Source organism: Myotis nattereri (genome assembly GCF_964212035.1).
Source record: "Myotis nattereri genome assembly, chromosome: 3".
Lineage (NCBI taxonomy): Eukaryota > Metazoa > Chordata > Mammalia > Chiroptera > Vespertilionidae > Myotis > Myotis nattereri.
This window is the reverse complement of record NC_138077.1, coordinates 52,412,245-52,433,672: the sequence shown is the minus strand read 5'-3', so window position 1 is coordinate 52,433,672 and position 21,428 is coordinate 52,412,245. Positions and strand designations below refer to the sequence as shown.

General features: G+C 48.3%; 1 protein-coding gene across 2 annotated transcripts in view; it reads left to right on the top strand.

Annotated features, from left to right (window-relative positions):
• The window catches only part of XXYLT1 (xyloside xylosyltransferase 1), a gene marked incomplete at its 5' end in the record, with an annotated part of 193,421 nt that overhangs the window by 73,563 nt on the left and 98,430 nt on the right, over window positions 1-21,428 (top strand). For both annotated transcript variants that reach the window (XM_081086547.1, XM_081086548.1), the window contains one exon: window positions 16,668-16,800. In XM_081086547.1, the coding sequence (XP_080942673.1) occupies window positions 16,668-16,800 (133 nt within the window). The remainder of the gene's footprint in view (window positions 1-16,667; window positions 16,801-21,428) is intronic.

Below are 21,428 nucleotides of genomic sequence, written 5' to 3'. Positions count from 1 at the left end.
CGCTTCCTGCTAGTTCACAGCACTGGAATCCTCTGCAACCTGTCCCAGACTCCTTTCCAGCCTCTTCTCCTTCATGCCGCTCACATGGCCTTTTCTCCAAACCAGCTTGCTTTCTGCTCTCCTGACACATCTTCCAGGCTCCCAGTCCCTCCTTTTTTGCTGGGCTCTCCTTCAGTAATTCCATTTCCCACATAGAAAGACTCTGGGTCATAACTCCTTCAAGGGCTGTTAGGGATTGAAGTGTCTCCCAGTTGCCCCAGCAAATTCATATGTTGAAGCCCAGCTTCCAACGTGATGGTGTTTGGACATGGGCCTTTGGGAGGTGGTCGGGGTTAAATGAGGTCATCAGGGTGGGGTCCTGGTTCCGTGGGATTGATGTCCTTATCAGAGAGGGAGCTACAGAAGAGCACAGTCTCTCTGAGCGAGAGAAACTAAAGGGACAGGAAGAGATTAACCTACGAACATATATGCATACATGCATAACCCATGGACACAGACAACAGCATAGGGAAGGCCCGGGGTGGGGCGGGGGTTGGGTGGAGGGGGCAAAACGGGAGAAAATCGAAGACATCTGTAACATGGTCAACAATAAAAGAAAAAGAAAAAAAGAAGAAAACAAAGGAAAAGTGAGAAGGTTGCTACTCACAGGCCAGGAAGAGAGCTCTTATCAGAAGCCAAATTGGCCAGCACTTTGATCATAGCGTCTGTGAACTGTGAGAAAATCAGTGTCTGTGGCTTAAGCCACCCACTGTGGTATTTTGTTAGGGCAGCCTGAGCTGAATAAGATAAGGCCCAGCTGAGTACCATCTCTTTTCCAAAGCCCACAGCTCTGCCCTCGCCCCTCCTGGACACTGGTCCCAGGGTTTTTTGGGTTGTGGTTGCTGTCATTATTGAATCCCGTCACTAGTGTACAGTGTGAGGGCAGGGACCTTGTTTTGCTTGTACTTGTCAGAGTGCCAAATATTATATGTTTATTCAACTAATAATTGAATGAATTACACACACACACACACACACACACACACACACACACCCCTCTGTTACAGTTGGCTGTTAGGCTGCGTATTGTCCTTTTATGGCAGCTTTTCTGTTATTTCTGCTCTTGAGGATCACTTAACCTGATTTCTCCAGGATACTAACATGTGGGTGGGTAGGGGACAGTCTGTTATTTTTCCACCCTCATTATGCCATGGTTTGCCTGAATGGGCAGCCTTTTCCAGCCCGCTTGGTGAGAGGAAAGGAATGGCTCTGGTGATAGCACCAAGGCCAGAACCAGACTGTGATGATGGGGGCGGGGGGGGGGGGGATGTGGGGGGGAGAATTTGGGGAAGGAGAGAGTGCATATGTCCCTAAGCCTTCCTTGCATTGTCTTCCTTGAGGAATAGTGGCCACGTCCTCTGTCTTTGGATCCCAGCTCATAAAAGTTAGGTGATGAGGAGAAGTGGCTCCCTAAATGGGGGGCGGGGAGGGGAACTCAATTGTATCCCCAAGAACCACTGGGAGCAGCCCAGAGAGCCAGAGTGCCAAGAGGCACATCAAATTAGGTACCAGGAGCCCTCGCCAGGGACAGAGGCACAGAGCGGGGCCACGTCTGCAGAGCAGAGAGGGTGCCCTGTCAGGCTGCTCCTCTGCCTGGTGGAAGCCCCTCAGTGGGTCTGGCGCCCCCCAGCTCTCCAGCCACCACTTTCATACCTCTCGCTCCCTTTTTACTCTAATGTGCTGAAGGCGTTCCCTGATTTTTCATTAGTGACTCCCTTTGCCCTCTCTTTTCCCAGATCTTTCAACTCAGGTCTCAGCTCAAATGTTAGTTGTGCCAAAGGCCTTCCCTGTCCTCCCAAACTTCAGTAGCCCCGCACAATACCACGTTTCGTCCCATCACTGTTTTCTTTTCTCCATAGCCCTTACCGCCGTCCGAAGTCATCTGTCCAGACTGCGAGTCACATGAAAGGAGGGCCCCTGCGTGTCTCTTCCCTGCTTTTCTGTAGTGGGGAGTACATTGCCTGGCACACAGTAGGGGGGTAATGGATACTTGTCAAATGATTGAAAGAATGCCAAGTTGTTTGTCAGGAAGAGGAAAGATTCTAGTGCCTTGGAACTGTGTGGTGTGTCACTGGCCGTGTGTGCTGTTGGTGGGATGAGCGCTCAGAGGGTCTGTCCCTGGACTGGGAGAGGGGCTCCCACTGGGCAGTGCCTGCTACCAGCTTCCTGGGGAAGTGTTTTTCCTCCTGAGCAGCCTACTTCTTCTGGCAACATCAAGTTTCATGTTTATTACAGCATCTCTGGCCTCTCATTAGATGCCGAAGGAAAATTTGGTGCAGTTCCAGATTCTCCTTTTAAAAAGGAAAAGGGCTCTATCTTTGAACAGAAAAGCGGAGCTCTGCCTGCACTAGAAGGTAATTTTATTTTTTTAGAAGGGTTTTGACAGCAGGAAGACCCTGAACTTTGGAGGCGTTGTTTAATATTAAAGTTACCAAGCATTATGACTCTACTTCAGATCTGAGTAGAGTTGAAAGGGTTTTAAGAAGGAAACAATACTCGTCCTGGCTTCCACAGAAAAGGAGCTTTCTTTTTTCTTCTGGTATGTGTTTGTTACTTCTGTGACCACATAATCATGATTTTATAGTTGAAATCAGTTGGGAATAGTTTTAAAACTATTCAACTCGCCCATCACTGGCCGTTACTACTCTCTGTACCTGGATGTTCATCACTCATGATTCTAATGTCAGACTTAACTGTTATATGAGATACACAGCAGCTTCATCTGCTAGTATTGGACTGAAATATTCATAAAGCAAATTTGCCCTGACATAGTTACCCAGGAGCCAGACCATTAACTCTGACCTCTGGGTAGAGGGGAGAAGGGGCAGGCCATGACCTCCAGGCTTAATCCGAGCAGCCCAGGTTTAGAGAGCAGTCAAGACGCCAGTAATCTGGACACCATCCTGCCCAAGGTTGAAGTGTTATTTGCTTACACAGGAATGCTAAAGGTTTCCCTTCATACAGGCACACAGGAAATTAAACCACAAGAAAGGCCACGTCAAAAATCTTAACCCACCCTAAACAATGAAATGTAAAGTGTGGGTTTATGGTTTGGAAAATAGATAAAAATAGCCCTGAATGACTCAACAAATCGGCCTCCCCGAGCTTCCTGAGCCACTGACGTGCGTGGATTCTGGCAACAGACCCTGGGGCCTAGCTGGTCAGACGCGGCCCTCCTTTGGGAAGGGGGGACCGCCGGGAAAAGTCAGTCCCCTTCCCAGGTTCCCCGTTCTCTTATACTCAACTCCAGCCCAGGCTCACCAGTGCCCTGTAGTGGGTGTGACTCGGAGTGAGGCCCCAGCTGCTCTTTGTGTTGGGTTTAGATGGTCTCTGTTTAGGGCAGTGGTGGCTTTTTTGGCTTTAACTGGCGTGTCCATGTGAGGTTTGCAGTCTCTTACCTGGGAGGAGGGGTGCTCTGTCGCAGGCTGCCTCCCTTGCCAGAGTGTTGATTGAACATATGTCTCTTGAAGATGCTCTTTTTTTTTTTTTAATTCCTCTAGGCCTGGAGCTCTGAGAATGCAAATTGGCCTCTGAGAGAAAGACTCATCCCAGCAGACTTGAGTATTTTTCTAAGCTGCTCCGATACCCAAAGGCTGCCATTGCCTTTCGTTTCCCCAATGTACTTGGCAAGAAGAGATGGGGAAAAGGTAGCACAGATACAATGAGATAAATGACAGGAAAGAGAAACCAGAGGAGACTAACTCCTAGCTCACTGTTTGCTTTTTCTTTAAAAAATGCACCTGGAAGCCCAGAAAACCACCTGGTAGTGAAGTAGGAGGAAAGTAGAAGTTTCTAGATGGACTTGCCTTAGGAAAAAGATGATACAAATGGGTAAGTCTGGCCACTCTGTGAAGGAATTCTAAAGAAACTTGAGGTCATAACAAATTGCCTTACATCTGATATATAGTTGGAGCTGATTTGGCTCAGTGGATAGAGCATCAGCCTGACCACGGGTTCAATTCCAGCCAAGGGCATGTGCCTCGGTTGCGGCCTCAGCCCTGGTTGCCCTGGTTGGGGCATGAACAGGGACAACCAATGACGTGTCTCTCACATGGATGTTTCTCTCTCTCTGTCTCTCCCTCTGCCTCCACTTTCTCTAAAAACCAGTGGGAAAAATATCCTCAGGTGAGGATTAACAACAACAACAACAAAAATCTGATCTACATTGCCAGAAAATGGATATTTTCTATGAGGTAGTTATTAGTCCCTTTAGAAATGTTTTTAATGTAAAAGCAATACATATCCATTTTGAAAGATGAAAAAAATTTAAAAATGCACATTTTCTTCTAGTCTCATTTGTTTTATATATATATGCATATATATATATACTATATACACACACATAAATACATGATGCGTTAACATGTATTTGACATACAAATAATCGTTTATTATATGTTGTTAAATATTTACTTCTGTGATTACAAAAGAATACATATATTATAGAAAATTTAGAGTAGTACAAGGAAGAAATTTAAAATAATCCATAATGCACTATAGGGTGGAGCTGGTGGTCAGAGATGACGTCTGAATGAGCCATGCGTCCCAGTGTGCACACCTTTGTGTAGCCCCTCTCCTTGAACTTGGGCTGGCTCTGAAACTTGTTTTCGACCAATAGGACGAAGTGGAAGTGATGCAGCATGACTTCCGAGGCTCAGTCACCAGGAGCCTGTGGTTTCAGCCTGGGTCTCCTAGAACACTTGTTCTTGGCTCGTGTCCCTGTGGAATCAGATGCCAGGCGAGGGGAAGCCAGAACCCCGGGGAGAGCCCACATGAACGTGCTCTGGGTGACAGCCCCGCTGACTTCTGCCTACAGCCAGTGCCACCTGCTAGGAATATATGTAATGTGAGCCTCTAGGTGACTGCGGCCTCAGCTGCCATGTTCCAGTGTCCACATGTGAGACCCCGTGTGAGGACCACCCAGCTACGCCTAGTTGACCCACAGAACCATGAGGGATCATCATAAACTATTTTAAGCTAAGTTTGGGGGGGCGGAGGGTTGTCACACAGCAACAGATAACTGGCAAGGGTGTGGGCTAAGTTCAAAGTAAACTCATTTTAAGGGAGCATGTTGAGGCAAGAGAACTTGGTGGGCATTCCTGCCTAATAACCTTAGGCAAGTTATGAACTGCTGTGAACCCTCTAGCCTGGTGCTGCTGAAGATGTGTTAAGAGGGCCATTGCTCTGATGATGGGCCCAAAGCCGCAACGATGGCAATGCTGACACTCCTTCCTGTCCACTTCCCCTGCAGCGGCAGCACCGAGCCTTCCGTCGGGGAATTTGCTCGGTGCGCCCACCGTAAAGGGGCTGACAGAAAGTTCTCCTTCACAGTAGAATGCCAACGAAGGGATGTAGAAGAAATGGAGGCATTAGAAAGTCACCATTTGGTGACAACCATTATATAACAATTTATTCAGATAAGAAGAATTGGTGAATGCTGAACCAGCAGGTAAAAATTTGTTCAGGAAAATTTGTTCAGTTGCAAAATGTTCCCCACATAATGCTATTGTTATAAAGAAAAAAAGCAGTAACTTTACACTGAGCGAAACTAACATCATCAGTAACGGGACAGTGGACGTGCTGTGCCTCCTGATATGGCAGAATGAGAGGAACACAGCGTCGCCTGTGTGCTGTTCTTGAGCGAGGTGCGTACCCTGCGCCTATGCATGAGGAAGCGTTAGGCCAGCCCAGACTGGGGAGATTTCACTAAATAATGGGCCTGTATTCCTCAAATTATCTTAGGTCACAGAAGACACAGACTGAGGAGCTATTTCAGATAGAAGAGACATGATGGGGCATCCTGGACCAGAAATTTTGATTTCATTTTTGGAAAAGTGACAAATTTTGAATGGGCCTGTAGATTAAATGGTAATAATGTATTAATGTTAACTTCCTGGTTTTGATGGTTGTACTGTTATTATGAGAATGCCCTTGTTTCTTAGGAAGTACACATTGAAATATTTAGAGGTTAAGTCATTTTTTTTTTAGCTTTCATCTGCAGTTATGTCAATTTGGCATCATATGTCATGCCTCTAATTAAAAAATTAAAACAAATAACTTAAATTTTATTTAATTAAAAAAGAAACAAAATTAATGACATGAAATAAAAATTTATTTGAAACAGTGGAGTGAATTGATTAGTGCTTAACAAGTATAATTCGGTAAACAGAATCTTTTCAATTGTAGGGTCTGTGATGGGCACACATTTTAAAGAGGGTTTCTTGGGGACGTCTGCTCCCTAGGAAGGCAAGTGTGTTTTAAATGAAAATTGGAGTCTGGACTCTCAGCTCATGGGCCAGACTTTTCACTTCTCTGTACCCTTGGGTAATTCTTATTAGAGTCAAAGTAGGTAGGACTCTAGTAAGAGTCCTTATTAGGAAGGGCTTCTTTTTTTTAAATCCTTATCTGAGGATATGATTATTGATTTTTAGAATGGGAGAGAGAGAGAGAAACATTGATGTGAGAGAAACATTGTTCAGTTGCCTTCCTGTATTGTACCCCAACCAGGAATCAAACCCTCAGCTGGGTATAAGCCCTTGACCGGGAATTGAACCCACAGCCTTTTGGTGTACAGACGACACCCCAACCAACTGAGCCACACTGGCCAGGGCAGGAGGGGCTCCTCTTAACCTTGGTAAACCGGGATGAAAGCAATGAAACATAGACTGCATTTTTGGTAGGAGAAAACTATAAAATGGGAACAGTAAAGCCCTCCCTACTTGTAAAGTTTAAATCAGATAAAATACATAAAAATACCTAGGCCAGTACCTGGCATATAGGAACCTTATCATTTTGTAGATAGACAGCTCACTTTTTTTTTTTTTTTAAACAATGTAGCATAAAAATCAATAAAAGTACATGACCTTTTGGCAAGAGGCTTGGCTCAGGAGACAGGAAACCTGTGGGGCCATTTGACTGTTGGCAAGCCCCTTTGCAGACTGTCACAGGGGAGCAGATGTTGCTCCTGAAAAGATAAAAACCATATATCTTTTTTTCTCCTGCTACAGGAGGGAAGAGGATAGGTAGTTCTTTACATATAAATCTCAGAAAGGTATTTCTGGGTTCCTAAAGTGGAGAAACTGGTTGTTGTTTTTCTCCCTTTAACGTTGCCTTGATGTAGATTTCTTGGCCCAAGGGGTGATGCGAGGCTGCTCTTCCTCAACTCCTTCCTGGTCCCAGGGGGAAGTCGGGGCTGTGCCTGGTCCCACGTAGCCTTCTTGGGTAAGCATCTCTTAGTTGCAGGGCCTTCTGCTCTAAGCTGGAGAGGAGGCTGAAGGAGCCGTGTAGCCTGAGTGCAGAGAGCGGGCAGAGAGAGGAGGACAGGAGTCCCCGCAGTTACAATAAGGAACCTCGGAATGAGGGGCCTGCAGAGTTGCGCTGTGAGCATTCAGGCAGACCTGTGGCAGCCAAATCACTATTTCCAAAAAGTGCCTGCCCTTGCCAGGGGTCTGTGCAGAAAGCCTGCGCTGAGAGCCGAGACCAGGCCTCAGTCTCTGTTGGTGAACAAAGTCAGAATGCGGTCCTGCCCCAAACAGGAAGGAGAGCTCAGACTTTTGGGGACAAGAAATAAAGTTTATAGCGGACACCAGGGAGCTATAAACTGTGGACAGGCCAGCAGGGACCACAGACATCTATACCATAGAAATGAGAGAAAGAGGGATTCTGCTCTCCAAGTCTAAAATTCAATTTCCCCTGCACATTGGACTTCATAAAGAAGTCCATGAACTATAATTTCACATTGGCAATAGAAGCAAGAGGAAAATTGAGGCCAGGTGTTGCATCTGTCATTATATGTGTCCCTGAAGTTTTTCAGCCGGGTTGGAAATAAATTCTGCCCTGTCCTAAATTACATGATTAATACACGGTCACAGAAGGTGCTAAGGGTGAGGGAGGAGACTCGTGTTATACTGTTGCTGAAGCAAAACTGCATCTTTTCATAATAATTTTTTGTTTTGTCCATAAAACAGGAGCTCATAGGTATATAAAAAAAAATGTTGTGGCTGAACCATAGCGAACATTGTTTTCCAGGCTTAAGTTTGAGAGGGGGCGAGCAGGGCTAGAAGAAAGAATTTGTTGTATAGCTAATACATAAACTGACTGCGGTCATTAATTTCCACCTCTTGGCCCAAAAACCTTTTACCAGAGCTGCTAACAGGTTGTATAAATCACTGTTATGAACTCCATTTCCTCCCTTCACCTCCTCCCTCAGAGTTGGGGGCAGGCTGCTAATGTGGAAAACATAGATTAGCACAGGGGACAGTCTGGGACTTCCTGCCTGAGCAGCGCCCACAGAACCGAGCGTGGTCCGTATCCTGGCTGTCCAGGGGCCCGGAAGCCAGGGCAGCATGGAGGAGGAGGGAGGGCAAGCACTTCAGAGCCGAATACATCTGGGTGTGAATTGCATCCCTGCCCGTTACCAGCCATGTGAGCTTGATTACCACACTTAAATTCTTCATGTCCTCTTTGGTCAGGCAAAAATAATACCAATCTTAGGACATTTGGATGATTAAATGAATATACTTATTCACATTGGCTATTATTAAAAACTTCCTTTCATCTTACGTTGTGGCATCAAATTCCTTTCCCCTGAAGTTTCTCCAGTGGGCTCTGCTCAGTGAAAGGGAACTCCAATAGTCTTCAAGCTTCGTGGGAGGAAGGTCTTGAGGGGGAGGGGGGGGGGGTGGGGGCCGTGGGGAAGTCCCATTACTGCACCAGACACCCTGGAGCTGTCTGATATTTTCACCCTCGAGGCGGCAGCATTTCTTGTTTTAAAGATAGCGGATCAGACTATCGAGCCAGGCAAATCTGTGCTTACTCTCAACTCCGCCGCTTCCGTGCGAGGCCGTTGTAGAGAAGCTGCCAAAACTCAGGTTTGAAAACAGGAGGGACTAAACCCCATCTGGCAGAGTGTAGTGGAGGGTCAGGAGCTGAGTCAGCACAGGCACCTCCCCGCCCCACCGGTATGGGCCTGGCCCACAGGCACCCTCCCTGCAGTAATGGATGGATGGACCAGGCTGGAGGAGCTCCAGGAATCTGTGCCCAAGGCCTTGGCCCCTTGGCATGATCCACCCTGTTCCTTCATAGCAGCTATTTCCATCGTTAGCCAGCTGTCCTGCAGCTGGGCCTGACACAGCAAGGGGAACGGAGTGGGGGTTTGAGGGACAAGGAAAGGCCCAGCTGGGAAGTGACCCCAGTTCCCTGTTGATGTAGAACCATCACAGCCAATGTCACCTGCGGACCCCCCAGGAACACAGCTTGGGTCTGTGCCTTGCAGTGGCAAGCTCTCCATCGAGGCCTGAGACCCTCCAGTGGGAGAAGCTGGTCAGTGGGGCTGGTGTGGGACATCAGGACTGTACCTGTCCTGTAAGAGGTCATGAGCCTCTTACTGTTAGAGCAGCGGTTCTCAACCTGTGGGTCGCGACCCCTTTGGCGGTCGAACGACCCTTTCACAGGGGTCTCCTAAGACCATCCTGCATATCAGATATTTACATTACGATTCATAAGAGTAGCAACGTTACAGTTATGAAGTAGCAACAAAAATAATTTTATGGTTGGGTCACAACATGAGGAACTGTATTTAAAGGGCCAGAAGGTTGAGAACCACTGTGTTAGAGGAAGCCTTCACCCCTTCTCATTTGCCCTCTCTGGCTGCTGCAGGCCAGAGGTGCTGCTGACCAGCGATTAACGAGCTCCGAAGTAGGGTGAAGCAGGTGGCAAATGGCTGCAGTATTTCCAAGCGGACAATGAGCTGTGGAGCTCCCCTCCCACCAGCTGCTTCCGGGTCCTGGGCCTCGTGACCCCACTGAGCTCGGGGTTGTCATGATTTCCCCTTCTCCCTGAGCCCTCTCCTGGTTAGTGGAAAGCTTGCGCTGACGTTCTGAGATGAAAACCCTCTGATGTTTATAAATATTTATCTCCAGGAAGCTTGGAAGCTCTTTCAAAACAGAAAGGGAGAGGAGCAAGATTGATCTGCCCTTCAGAGAAGGCCTGTGTGTTGCCCAGGATGGTGGGCCCGGTGCTCAACGAAGCATGTCTTTCCATAATTTTCCGACCTGTTTTGTTGCATGCCGTTTTGTGTTTGTTAACAGTTGTCTACCAGGAATTGTTTCTGGGCATAGGAGAAGGGAGGGCAGAGGAAAGGAAGCTTTTCTCCTTTTGTTTGTTTTCGGGTATCATTAATTACTCACTCAGGGTTGTAATTCCATCCTTGGTCAGATGACATGCCTTGTGGCTGGCTTAATTGGAGGCTGATGATGAGCTGTCCCAAGCCTGTTTCCACCGGGGAATGTTGAGCTGGGAGCTTCCCAGCTGGTTCTCAGGGCATGAATGTTGCCTTGTGCAGACACTTGTGCAGAGAAATCGAGCCCAAGGCCCAGTTCCGGGCCTCAGAGGCCGGAAATAGGCATGGGCTTCCTGAACTCTGAGAACAAGCCCCTGGGTGCTCAGGAGCCCCCTCAGCGCTGTCCAGGGCCAGGGTGGTGAGATGGCAATGGGCACGCGGAGGTCTTGAAAGCTGCATCTTCAGCCAGCACTTTCCATCTTGTCTGTCCTTTTCCAGCTTGTTAGAACTAAGTGGTGCTATTTCATTAGCCTGAAACTGGAGTGAGAGAGGACGAGGTGAGCAGACATGTTCCCTTGTGAAGATGGTACCACACTCTTGACTTGACCCCCTAGAGTGGAAGTTCAAACAGAGCTATGTCTCAAACCAGACCTAGCCCACCTAGGTCCTTGGCATCTTTCCCACTTTGAGTTGACATATTTTTAATGGCTCCCATCTTGTCAACATTCATCAGCGCTGTGGTTGGGGGTTTTAGCGAGGACCCCTGAACCACTTTCTGGACCCTGGAGGCAGCAATTCTTCCATTTTCTGAAATAGCTCAACTTAGCCTGCCTGATCTGTTGCAAACACTCGTTCTCCATGGAAACCAGTGTTTAAAACGCCAACTAGCCCTGGCTGGATAGCTCGGTTGGTTGGAGCGTCATCCTGATACACTAAGGTTTCAGGTACGATCTCTAGTGAGAGCACATACAGGAATCAATCAATGAATGCATAAATAGGTGGAGCAACAAATCTATCCTCTCTCTCTCTCTCTCAAATCAATCAATATATATTTTTTTTAAAGCTCCAACTACTGACCTATGAGGTGGGAATGATGGAAGCTCTTGTAGGTTCCATCATCTACCAAGAGGCCTGGTCAGCCAGCATCAGGCAGATGAGCTCATCCAAGGAGGTTGCCCAGCACAAGTGTTTCCCTCAAACACCAGGTACCCACACAGGACTATGTGGCAGGCATCCTTCTACCTGAGAAAATGCCACAGGTGCACACGAATACTTCAGTTTTTGTGATTTAAACACATGCATGAGAGGATTTGTGAGGGGCTGGTTGGAAGGATCCTCACCCAACGAATTGGCTGTAGCAGCAAACACATTCCCAGGAATGGACAGGTCTAACTAGAACAGGTCTAACTAGAACTGGCGGGGCAGTGGAGTGGACAGTTGCACTCCTGGTTGCTGTAACTCTCACACCAGGCCCTGAGCTTTTGTCTCCAGGAGTGGCTCCTGGAATGTTAAGTCAGTTTCCTGCCTCCCTTTGAATTTAGCACAGAGTAAGGTGTGTTCCTAGAGGAATGTAAACATTTGTTTGTTTGGTTTGGTTTCCAATATTCCATCCTGATGTTAATATGAGAATATGGAGAGCAGTTTTCTCATTTCCTAAAACTGGCTATAAAGTGAATCATGGTGGTGGCTTCTTTTCTTTGGCTGCTACTTATTAATCTTCAGGTTTACATTTCCATGGGATGGTATGCAGGTCCTTCATGAGCTAGTGTTGGGTGCCTAGCAAGTCTTGTGTGTGACCATTCGGGCCATTACACAATGTTTTTTGCTCTCTAGGAGTTTAGGGTCCATATTGGGAGTGGATGGTGGGAGGGGAAGCTAATTAGCATAAGAACATTCACTGGGGAGTCAGAATACCTGAATTCTGGGATCAGTTTTGCTACTTAGCTCGACTGTCTGACCCCTGACAAATCCCTCTTCTTCTTTGGTCCTCAGTTTCCTCATCTGTGCAACAGGTATATGGGTCCCTTATTATAAGGCTGTCTTTCAGATCTGTTATCCAAGATTGTTCCATCTTTTTGTTATCTTCTTGCAGGATTCTGACATAGTGAACATTCCACCAGCTTTAGATGCTTGACTATTCCTTTGAGTCCTTCTTTTTCTCAGATATTCTTTATAGATTTCATCTCCTCTTTGCTAGGGGACAATTATCTCACTTATTTATCCCTTAAATTTCAGTGGTTCTGCTGCCATTATACCTGTCCTCCGCCCAGCATCCTCTCTGGGCTACCGAGGTGGCTCTTTCCATATACAGTGGGTCCTTGACTTACGAGTGTCCCGACTAACAAGTTTTTTGAGATACCAGCTGTCTCTCCGCCGATTTTTTGCATTGAATTGACAGAGTAATTTGAATTAACAAGCTCGGTCTCGGAACGAATTAAACTTGTAAGTCAAGGCCCCACTGTACAGTCTTGTTTCATTCTCACAACAGCCTTTCAGCATTATGTATAAAACCCCCAGGTGTAGTTTCCACAGAGAGATGACTACATGAAGGACCAGAGGCCAGAGGAACAGGGCCCTTTAAAAGAATCTAATGAATTTCAGCATTCCTGGTAAGCATCTTCCTCTTTTCAGCAGTGACATTCACAACTTGGCATCTTATTTCATAATTACATAAAAGGATAACAGTCTGGACAGATGCCCGCCCGACCGTGCAGGCTGCGCTTGGGGCTGTCCGCCTCCCTGAATAGAAGGGCGTGTCCTCCTGCCTCAGCCTGGAAGGTGACAGCTGGGTCAGGCTTCTCACATCGGTGTGCAGGGGCCTCTTAGTGCTGGAGCTGCTGCTGCATTCCTTCCTGATCAGTCGACCTCGTTTGGTGAAGTTCCTCTTGAAAAAGGTGTGAGCAGCCTTCAGCAGACCCTTCCTGAAAGAGGATCTATAAAAGTATAAAAGCATCTCAAATGACCATGTCCTAGGACTGCACGACCTTTCCAGGCTCACTGCCCGCCAGTCCCTAACGAGCAGGGAAAGTGCCCCGATTTATGGCCAGGGCTCTGCCCGAATGAAGGAGCTGTGTCTCTTCGGAAGACACCTGAGGACCCTGAGCTCTGCCTTCCAGCACATTCCCTTCCTCAAGGAGCATCCTCTCTGGCGAGGGCGGTGAGACAGGTGCACAGGTGACAGTGACTGGAGGCAGGCAGCTACTTCTGACCAGGGCCTGTCCAAGCCAGCCAGGGAAGGAGGCATTCGGGCTGCTCCTTGCAGAATAGGTAGGGTGGGCTGACCTTGAGAGACCGGAGCATACACATAGCACGTGTAGGCTTTCACTGAAGAATGACTGACTGACTGAATGAACGGCCATTGGGAGTTTAATTACAGTGAAATTACCGTTTTCATGTGGAGGACTTCCCTTAGATGCCACGTTTGGCCAGCTCGCTGTTCTGCTTCTTGTCTGTCAAGGTCTTTGGCACCTCTGCCTGCTCCTGGGCCTCTATGTGCATAGCCTTGGAGCCAGATCTGCCTCGTGGGGCTCCCTTCCGGTCAGAAGGGGACTCAGAGTCTGTGGAAAGAGCATGCTAGGCTTTGAAGTCAAGCAGACCTAGGTTCAGATCCCAGCTCCAACACTTAATTTGTTGTGAACCTCGGGCTATTGTTTTTAACTGTCCTAACCCTCTCTTTCTTCATCTAAACATGCTGGGTGGTTATGAGAAATGAACTATTGCCTGTGCAAGGCTGGGCACCTAAAAGCCCTCAAAGGAAGGGTGCTTCTCTCTGGCCATCCCTGATGGTACTGAAGTGCTCCCTGTACCAAGAGGACGGGGTTTACCCTTCTCTTATAACCGTGACAGGGCCACAGAATCACCTCCAAACAACCTGAGGCCTCCCCTTCTGCAGGCCACTGCCCTTTGCCCACTCCCGGCCCCCATTCCCCAACAGAACCTGCAAAGATGTGATTTCTCTGCTTGGGACGAAGTGCCACCCCGTCCCAGGCTCAGACAGGCTCTGCTCTCTCCAGTGTAAGAGCTGCGTGTGGGAGCTTCGGACACAGGAGGTGGACCAAAAGAAAGGAGAGAAATGGCTGGAGGGTGTGTGTGCTGTGGGGCCTTGCATTGTGGCTTCTTTTTCTCTTTTCAATATATTTTTATTGATGTCAGAGAGGATGGGAGAAGGAGAGAGAATTAGAAACATCAATGATGAGAGAGAATCATTGATCAGCTGCCTCCTACACGCCCCCTACTGGGGATGGAGATGACAACCTGGGCATGTGCCCGGACTGGAAACTGAACAGTGACCTTCTGGTGCACAGGGCCATGCTCAACCACGGAGCCACGCTGGCTGGGCCCATTATGGCTTCTTGATGGTTACAATTCTCATTGGTTACAAGTCTCTCTTGGGAGGCTGTTCTTCCCCAAGGTTGCCGTCAGGCTCCTCTCCTCTGTTCCCAGGGCTGTGTCTGCGAGCAGCAGGCTCCTGGAGACGCTGCCTGTGGCCCATTCATTGCTCGTCTTCACTGCTGACCCAGGGCAGCTTTCTGGGAGACGGCAAGGTCACCACAAGGAGCTCTGGAGCCATCACCTTTCCTGGTTTCTAGGTTGTTATTGTTTCTAGTGCAGGAAGGAAAGCAGTGTTTCACTCATGTGTCTATATGGGGCGGGCAGTGTGAAGCCAGGCAGGCAGCAGGGCCCACATTGGCCCTGGGGGCCCATTTTTCTATACGCCGCCCACAGGGCCAGAGCGGCTATCTTTGGTGCCCTCTCACTGTCCTCTGGCCTGGGCAGCTGGATTCTTACCTACTATAACATTTAAAATATATATATATATATATATATATATATATATATATATATATATTTCTATTGATTTCAGAGAGGAAGGGAGAGGGAGAGAGAGAGAGAGAGAGAGAAACATCAGTGATGAGAGAGAATCATTGATCGGCTCCCTCCTGCACCGCCCCCCCCTCCCCCCCCACTAGGTATTGAGCCCACAACCTGGGCATGTGCCCTGATTGAGAATTGAACCATAACCTACTGGTTCCTAGGTTGATGCTCAACCACTGAGCCATACCAGTTGGGCATCTCCTATAACTTTTTTCTTTTTCAGGAAACTCATGGAGAATGTCAACTCATGTTTTGTTTCTGCATCACAAAGGAAAATAGAGTGAGGAACAAATGATTCAGTTTTTCTTAAATAGTAAGCTGTGATTTCTTCATAAACTAATTTAGAGAATGGCACTTAAATTCCACAAACATTCCTCAGTATTTACGGGATTCCAAGCCTTGTACTGAGTGAATGGAGGCTGAGACACCAAAGATGGAGTGCCTGTCTTCAGAGGGCGTCTGGGGGCAGCCTGTCCTCAGGCAGCCGGGGCCTCTGCGGTGGGCAGATGCCAAAAGGCTGGTGAAGAGCCAGGCGGGAGCCCTGATGCCCCGGATGGTGGTGGTGCTGCATCTCCTCTCCATGCTGCCCGCATGTCGAGGGCCAGCCCATGCACTCTCTTTTATTAAGTTTTCCTAGACTGCCTCAGGCCTCCCTCTGCAAGTCTCCCACTCTCCAAGCCCTGGGCCCCTGTAGCCTCCACAGCCTGTGTAGGTGACGTTTCCCACTGTTGTCCCATCTTCTTGGCATCTCAGCCTCACCAGGCACATTGTATTGTTCCCACTTCAACAAATGAAACAACTAAGATTTAGAGAAGTAAAATAATCTCCCCAGGATTACAAATTTGGCAGTAGCAGCAGAGCTGCACCTTACGCGCATGTGGTCTGATTCCCATTAGTTAGGCCTTCTCCGTAGTACCAAGTACTACTATCGCTCTTCATCATTTAACCCCAAGAATCCCCTCTTCAGAGCTCCCCAGTCCCTCTTCCATTTCATGTCAGCATCAGTCTCTCCCTCCCTGATTTTAGTGACCGCATGTCTCTCCTTTAGGGCTGGGTCCTCAGCATAGTTGGGGGGCTCAGACAGGCTTGGTCAGGTGAAGGATGCGAGAATGAACTTGGTCAACACCCCCCTCCTCCCTACTCACTCCTGAGTTATCTGGAGGCAGCGGAAGCCAACAGCTCTTCCGTGCCAGGTCATTGTGAGACTTGCTTTGTCTGACTTGATATGTGTTTAGGTTTCCAGAATGTACTTATGAGAGCTTAAAACAATAGCAGTTCTTACCCCTCTCTCCCGTGGGTCATATACCCCCTGTGCCCCAAAGAGCAACACCTGTATGCTTTCCGTTTTAAGTAGGGTGTTCATAAACTGTCAGATGTGTTTGAGAATGAAACAGTGCGCTGTTGACAATTACACTGGGACAGTAGGCCTTAACTGGAGCATATGGTCATCTGGATTAAAATAAAATGTGTCTACAATTGGAAGGAAAGATATGTGACATTTGTTTCTAGAGACTTCTGATCTTGCGGAGGGGGTTGCTGGCAAAGGAAGGCTCTGTGTTTCCAGCGCTAACTTTGCAGGGACAGCAAGAATAATCCAGAACCCCATTCTGCACCTTCCACTCATTTTCTATAAATAGCTGAGCCTCCCAGGATGTGTGTCTGTGTCTTATTGTTGTCTTTTTCTTTCCTCCAGAGATCCTGCAGATAATACAGCTGGACCTAGACCTAAAGTACAAGACCAACATCCGGGAATTGTTCGAGGAGTTTGACAATTTCCTGCCAGGCGCCATCATTGGCATCGCAAGAGAGATGCAGCCGGTGTACAGGTGCGTGGAGGCCGGGGCACCTCCAGGACCCCTCCTCACCCTTCACCCCCCTCTCCTGCCACTCCTGCCGACTGGGATTAATCAGCGTGCAGTCTTTCTGCACTCAATCTCTTAGGGACACATTTGTGGTTATTACTTACAGTTCATAGTATGGGCAGGTGTGTATGCTCCGGATTGGAGATGCCATCTCGTTCTTTTGGGGGCGTTTGGAAAGCTCAGTTGTTTGAGTTGTTGGTTCTGGTTAAGCTCAGGATTTTAAAGTCTTGGGCTTTGTCTTACAGAGGCGGTGTTAGGACCGAGCTTTAATGTGCCAGTCTGGTGATGGATGCGGCTTTCTTGGCCTCTGAGTCACAGGGGCTGCTCCTCTGTATAAGCAGGTGGGCTTCGCAATGTCTTGTGGGGAGGCAAAGGCAGCACAGCTTTGGAACAGAGATTGTCATTGCTTAGGTGAGGTGAAGAGTGTGTTCTGCACGATGCAGTGTTTTATTGTCAAGTGTGGTTACAGAGCAACTCCAGCACCTGAGGACCAGGGGACATGTTCAAGAATACTCATGCAGCATTGTTTGTAGTCGCCAAAATCTGAAAACTATGTCAATGTCCACGGACAGCAGAATGGATAAACGAAGCATATCCATGCAATTGAATACTCTATTAGAAACAAAGTGAGCAGATAGTAAGTAGCTATAGTGAACTGTCCAGTGATAGACAAGACTGAACTGTGATCTTCAGGGATACGCACACAAATAGTAAAAATGATAGGAAATAATGATTCCCAAAAGCCAGATGGTGGTTACTGCTGGAGGGGCTGGGGGAGTGATGGGGACATGGGTGGGGATTGCCTCGAGTGCTGCAGTCCTTTAGTTCCCTGCCTGGTGGCTGTGCATGTGTGTGCATGTATGTTTTTGTGTGTAATATGTCTTTTACGGTTGAAAAAAACACATGACGGAAAACCAGAAGCACCTCCAGGTTTCTGTTAACAAGTAGGCGCATGGCCCTGCGTCCAGAGGGTTCCATGTTGCTGACTGTTACTCCTCTGCGCAGAGCCACAGCTGACCCAGAGCCGAGCTGCCTGGAGCTGGGATTTCACTGTCCCCTGGGCTGGCCTGCTCTTTGTTCTCGGAGCAGACCCTCATGCTGGCGTCCTTTGGACATTCTTGGAGCTGGGCCCAGTCCTCGGAGCCCTGTAGGCAACTGGTGACTAAGAGCAGTCATTTCTCCTAAGGGGGAGGGGAAGAAGGGGCAGCCTCAGCTTGGTTGTGGCCATTTGCAAGACCCAGATCACATAACAGGAAATTCCTGCCAGGCCTCTGAAGGAGCTGATAACTCCCGGGCCTTGAGCTGTTCTACTGGACAGAGTCCTCTCACAAGTTGCCTGGAGTCACAAGTCTTATGTCTGGGGTCTTGATTTAAGGAAAGGAAGCGATGGCAGGAGCGCTGACCTGGGAGTCCCCAGTCCTCTGCGGTTGTCCCGGCTCTGCCACCAGCTCTGGGGACCGTGATCCCAGCTCTCCCGACCCCACCACCCTCATGGCCTTTGCTCTGTCCTGAAGTTCTGCTCATGCGCCCCTCTCTGTCCACAGGGGCCAGTGCCCTGGAATGAATAAGCCAGGCTGAGTATTCAATGCAGTTGGAGCAGTGATCCCGTCAAGCCCTGCTTTGAAGTCTTCTCATGTAATGTAGATGGAAACCTGATCACACTAAACTCGAATTGGCCAGAATTTATGTTTTCTGTAGATTTAGGTTTTATAAACTGTGAAGAGTAAAATGATTTAATTGTCTGGCCTTCTCAAAAGCAATCTCTGAACAATGTTAGATCCAAAATGAAATTGAGTTTTTCTCACCTGCAGTCTTTAACGAGGTGAGCCCTCTGCTGCAGGACTGCTGGGGAGTCCAACAAGGCGCCGCTTGCAGGGCTCACACTCACATTCACACTCACACTCACACTCACACTCAACACAAAAGAAAACCTCCTTGCACGCTTCCCTCTCCCGCTTCCCTCTCCCCCTGCTGGAATGTTTCTAACGGCCCTTAATTAAGTCTCCAGATGACTGTCCTGCCCTAATCTGCACTACCCTGGCCCTGGTAATTGCCATTGAATGCCCTGCGGGTGGGAATGGTTGGGTGCTGGCTGGGGCAGGCAGGGGATGGAGTATGGCTCTTTGCCCTCTTCCACAAGAAAGCTGGAGACTCCTCTGTGGCCCGAAAGACCACGTGTTAAGTTGTCTGCTGCTCCGGAGCCTGTGTCTGGCTGTGTGTGTTGTGTGTGTGTGGGGGGGGGGGGGGGAGAATAGGAGAAGAAAGAGGGGGGAATAGAAAGGAGTAAGTGGTCAGTACCCAAGCAAGGACAGACAGAGCTGGGCCCTTCTCCTGAGCAGGCGGTCTCAGCCCCTGTGCCCTTGGACTTGGCCATCACAGCTTGTGGGGAACCCCTGCCCGACCCCGCCCACCTCTGCAGGTGCTGGGGTGCTCGCCACCCCCTGAGTACTCCTGAGAAACTGGCAGCTGTCTGACAGCCATGCGCTCTGCCTATGTGATGGTGTGTGAGGCCGGCAAGTCCTTTTTCTGTCATAAGTGGAGTCCGCTCGTATCTATGAAAAGAAAGGCAATTTTAGAAGCAAACAAAACAAAACAGCACAAAAGCAAAACTTGGACAGATTAACTGAGTTCATTTTGATCTGGAAATTCACTAAGCAGAATTAAATTTGGATCTCCTCAGCGGTGTTATTTTTATAGTCACTTGTCCGACAGTTACTCCACTTCAAAAGGGCACATATTAAGTCATGTTTATGGCCATTTCCCCTCCATTGTGTGCTGTGAGTGTCAGGAGCTTGGAGGGGGCAGGGGGAGAAGCATTGCCCACTGTCCATTTGACAAATTCTTTCTTTACTTTTTTTTTTTTTTTTTTATCAAATGAACACCAAACCGACTGTGTTCTTTGGAAAATGATGGATCATGGGATGCCAGGATAGAGGAGCCTTTTCTTAAAACTTGGGTCCCTGTTAAGAGTGTTGAATCAAATTCCCCAGGACCTTCCTCATCTGAAAATTGGGGAGCAGTGGTCATCGTGAGTGAAACATTGCCCTTCCTTTCTTGACTTTTTCTCTCCCTTTGTGTCAGGGAACTAGAACACAATCAGGTCCTTGCTGGTGATGTGCTTTATTGGGGTGAGTGGCCAAGAGGAGAAAAGGGTCCGGTGGTCTCTCTGTTAGTAGGATGGTCTCTGTAAGTGGACAGCGGCGCTTTGTAAATATGTGTGAGCCCAGGGTGCCATTTTGAATGGGCTCCTTATGCATGTGTTGTCGGTGGAACGCGGGCTGTGCCACGGGATCTCCAGGGAAGCGGGGAGACCGTGATGTGGCGGCATTTATTTCTGATGCAAAATCAAAGGAGCCCCCCTCGTAGGTTTCCAGCGTCCTATCTCCATCTGTCCTGCCATAGAAAAAAATCCAGTCTTGTCTTCAAGGCTGAAACATAGGGCAGTGTCCAGAGATCCTGTTTCATATTGAAGCTCCGTCCTTTGGAGCCTGCGTGGTCTCTTGTGGGCCCCAGGTGGCCTAACCACATGGTTGCTTATGCAGAGAACATGCTAACGAATGTGGCCATTGTGCTACTAGTGGGGGAGAGAGAGAGAGAGAGAGAGAGAGAGAGAGAGAGAGAGAGAGCTTCTTTGTTCCTCTGTTTGTTTGTTTGTTATCATCTTCGGCTTGGGAAGAACCAGGGATTTTTTGAAAATAACGAATCAACTTCCCAAGCTTCGGCGGGCCTCTGATGGGTCCACCCCCTAGCCAATGATTCCTTCCCCACGCGAGACAGACAGGACTCTGTGGTCCAACACCTCCCCCTGTGCCATTCTGACTTCTATGGTGCATGTGCTTAATGCAGTACAGGAGGGGTGTTAATCTTTGGCCATCAAGCAGACAGGCTCATGCTCCCCAGCCCATTAGGCTCAACAATGTCTGACTTCCTTTGCTTCCTTCCTTTTATTAATATTTGGCTAACTTCAGTAACAACTGCATTAGAAGACGAAAGAAAACTGTCGGGCCCTCTTTATGTACAGCCTGTAACAATTACAAAGCAGTGAAGCAGCTGTATGGAGGAGAAATAGCACTCGGGTTGTACCGGGAAGCCGCCGGATTACAGTCCTGCCTTTTATGAATTATCCATGGGATGCTCTACAAGTCACTTGCTCCCTAATCATGTTTTTTTTTTTCTAAATCTGTAAGGGGGATAAATTCATTCTGTGTAATGCACAGAATCACCAGAAAACTCAAATGTAATAACACCCGGGAAACCTTCTGGGTAAAGAGCCCCTTAGTGAAGCGGGTCCCCTCCTTCCCTTCTGTAATCCTCACAATTCCTTCTTGTGTTTTCCTTCCCAGATGTTTCGTTCTTCTGGGAACCTCCTATTCTACCCCTCCTCCCCCCACCCCCCTGCACCGCCAACCATGTAGGGCAAGCATGTCAAACTCTCAGCCCGCATGCGGCCCACAACGAAGATTTTTGTGGCCCAGCCAGTATAACGGTGTGAGCGGTTATTTACAGTTATGAAAGGAAATAAGTCTCCTGTCAGATCCAGAATTACTGGCATTCACCTTGGGTCAGTTCTGAAAGTAATCACTGTGAACAAG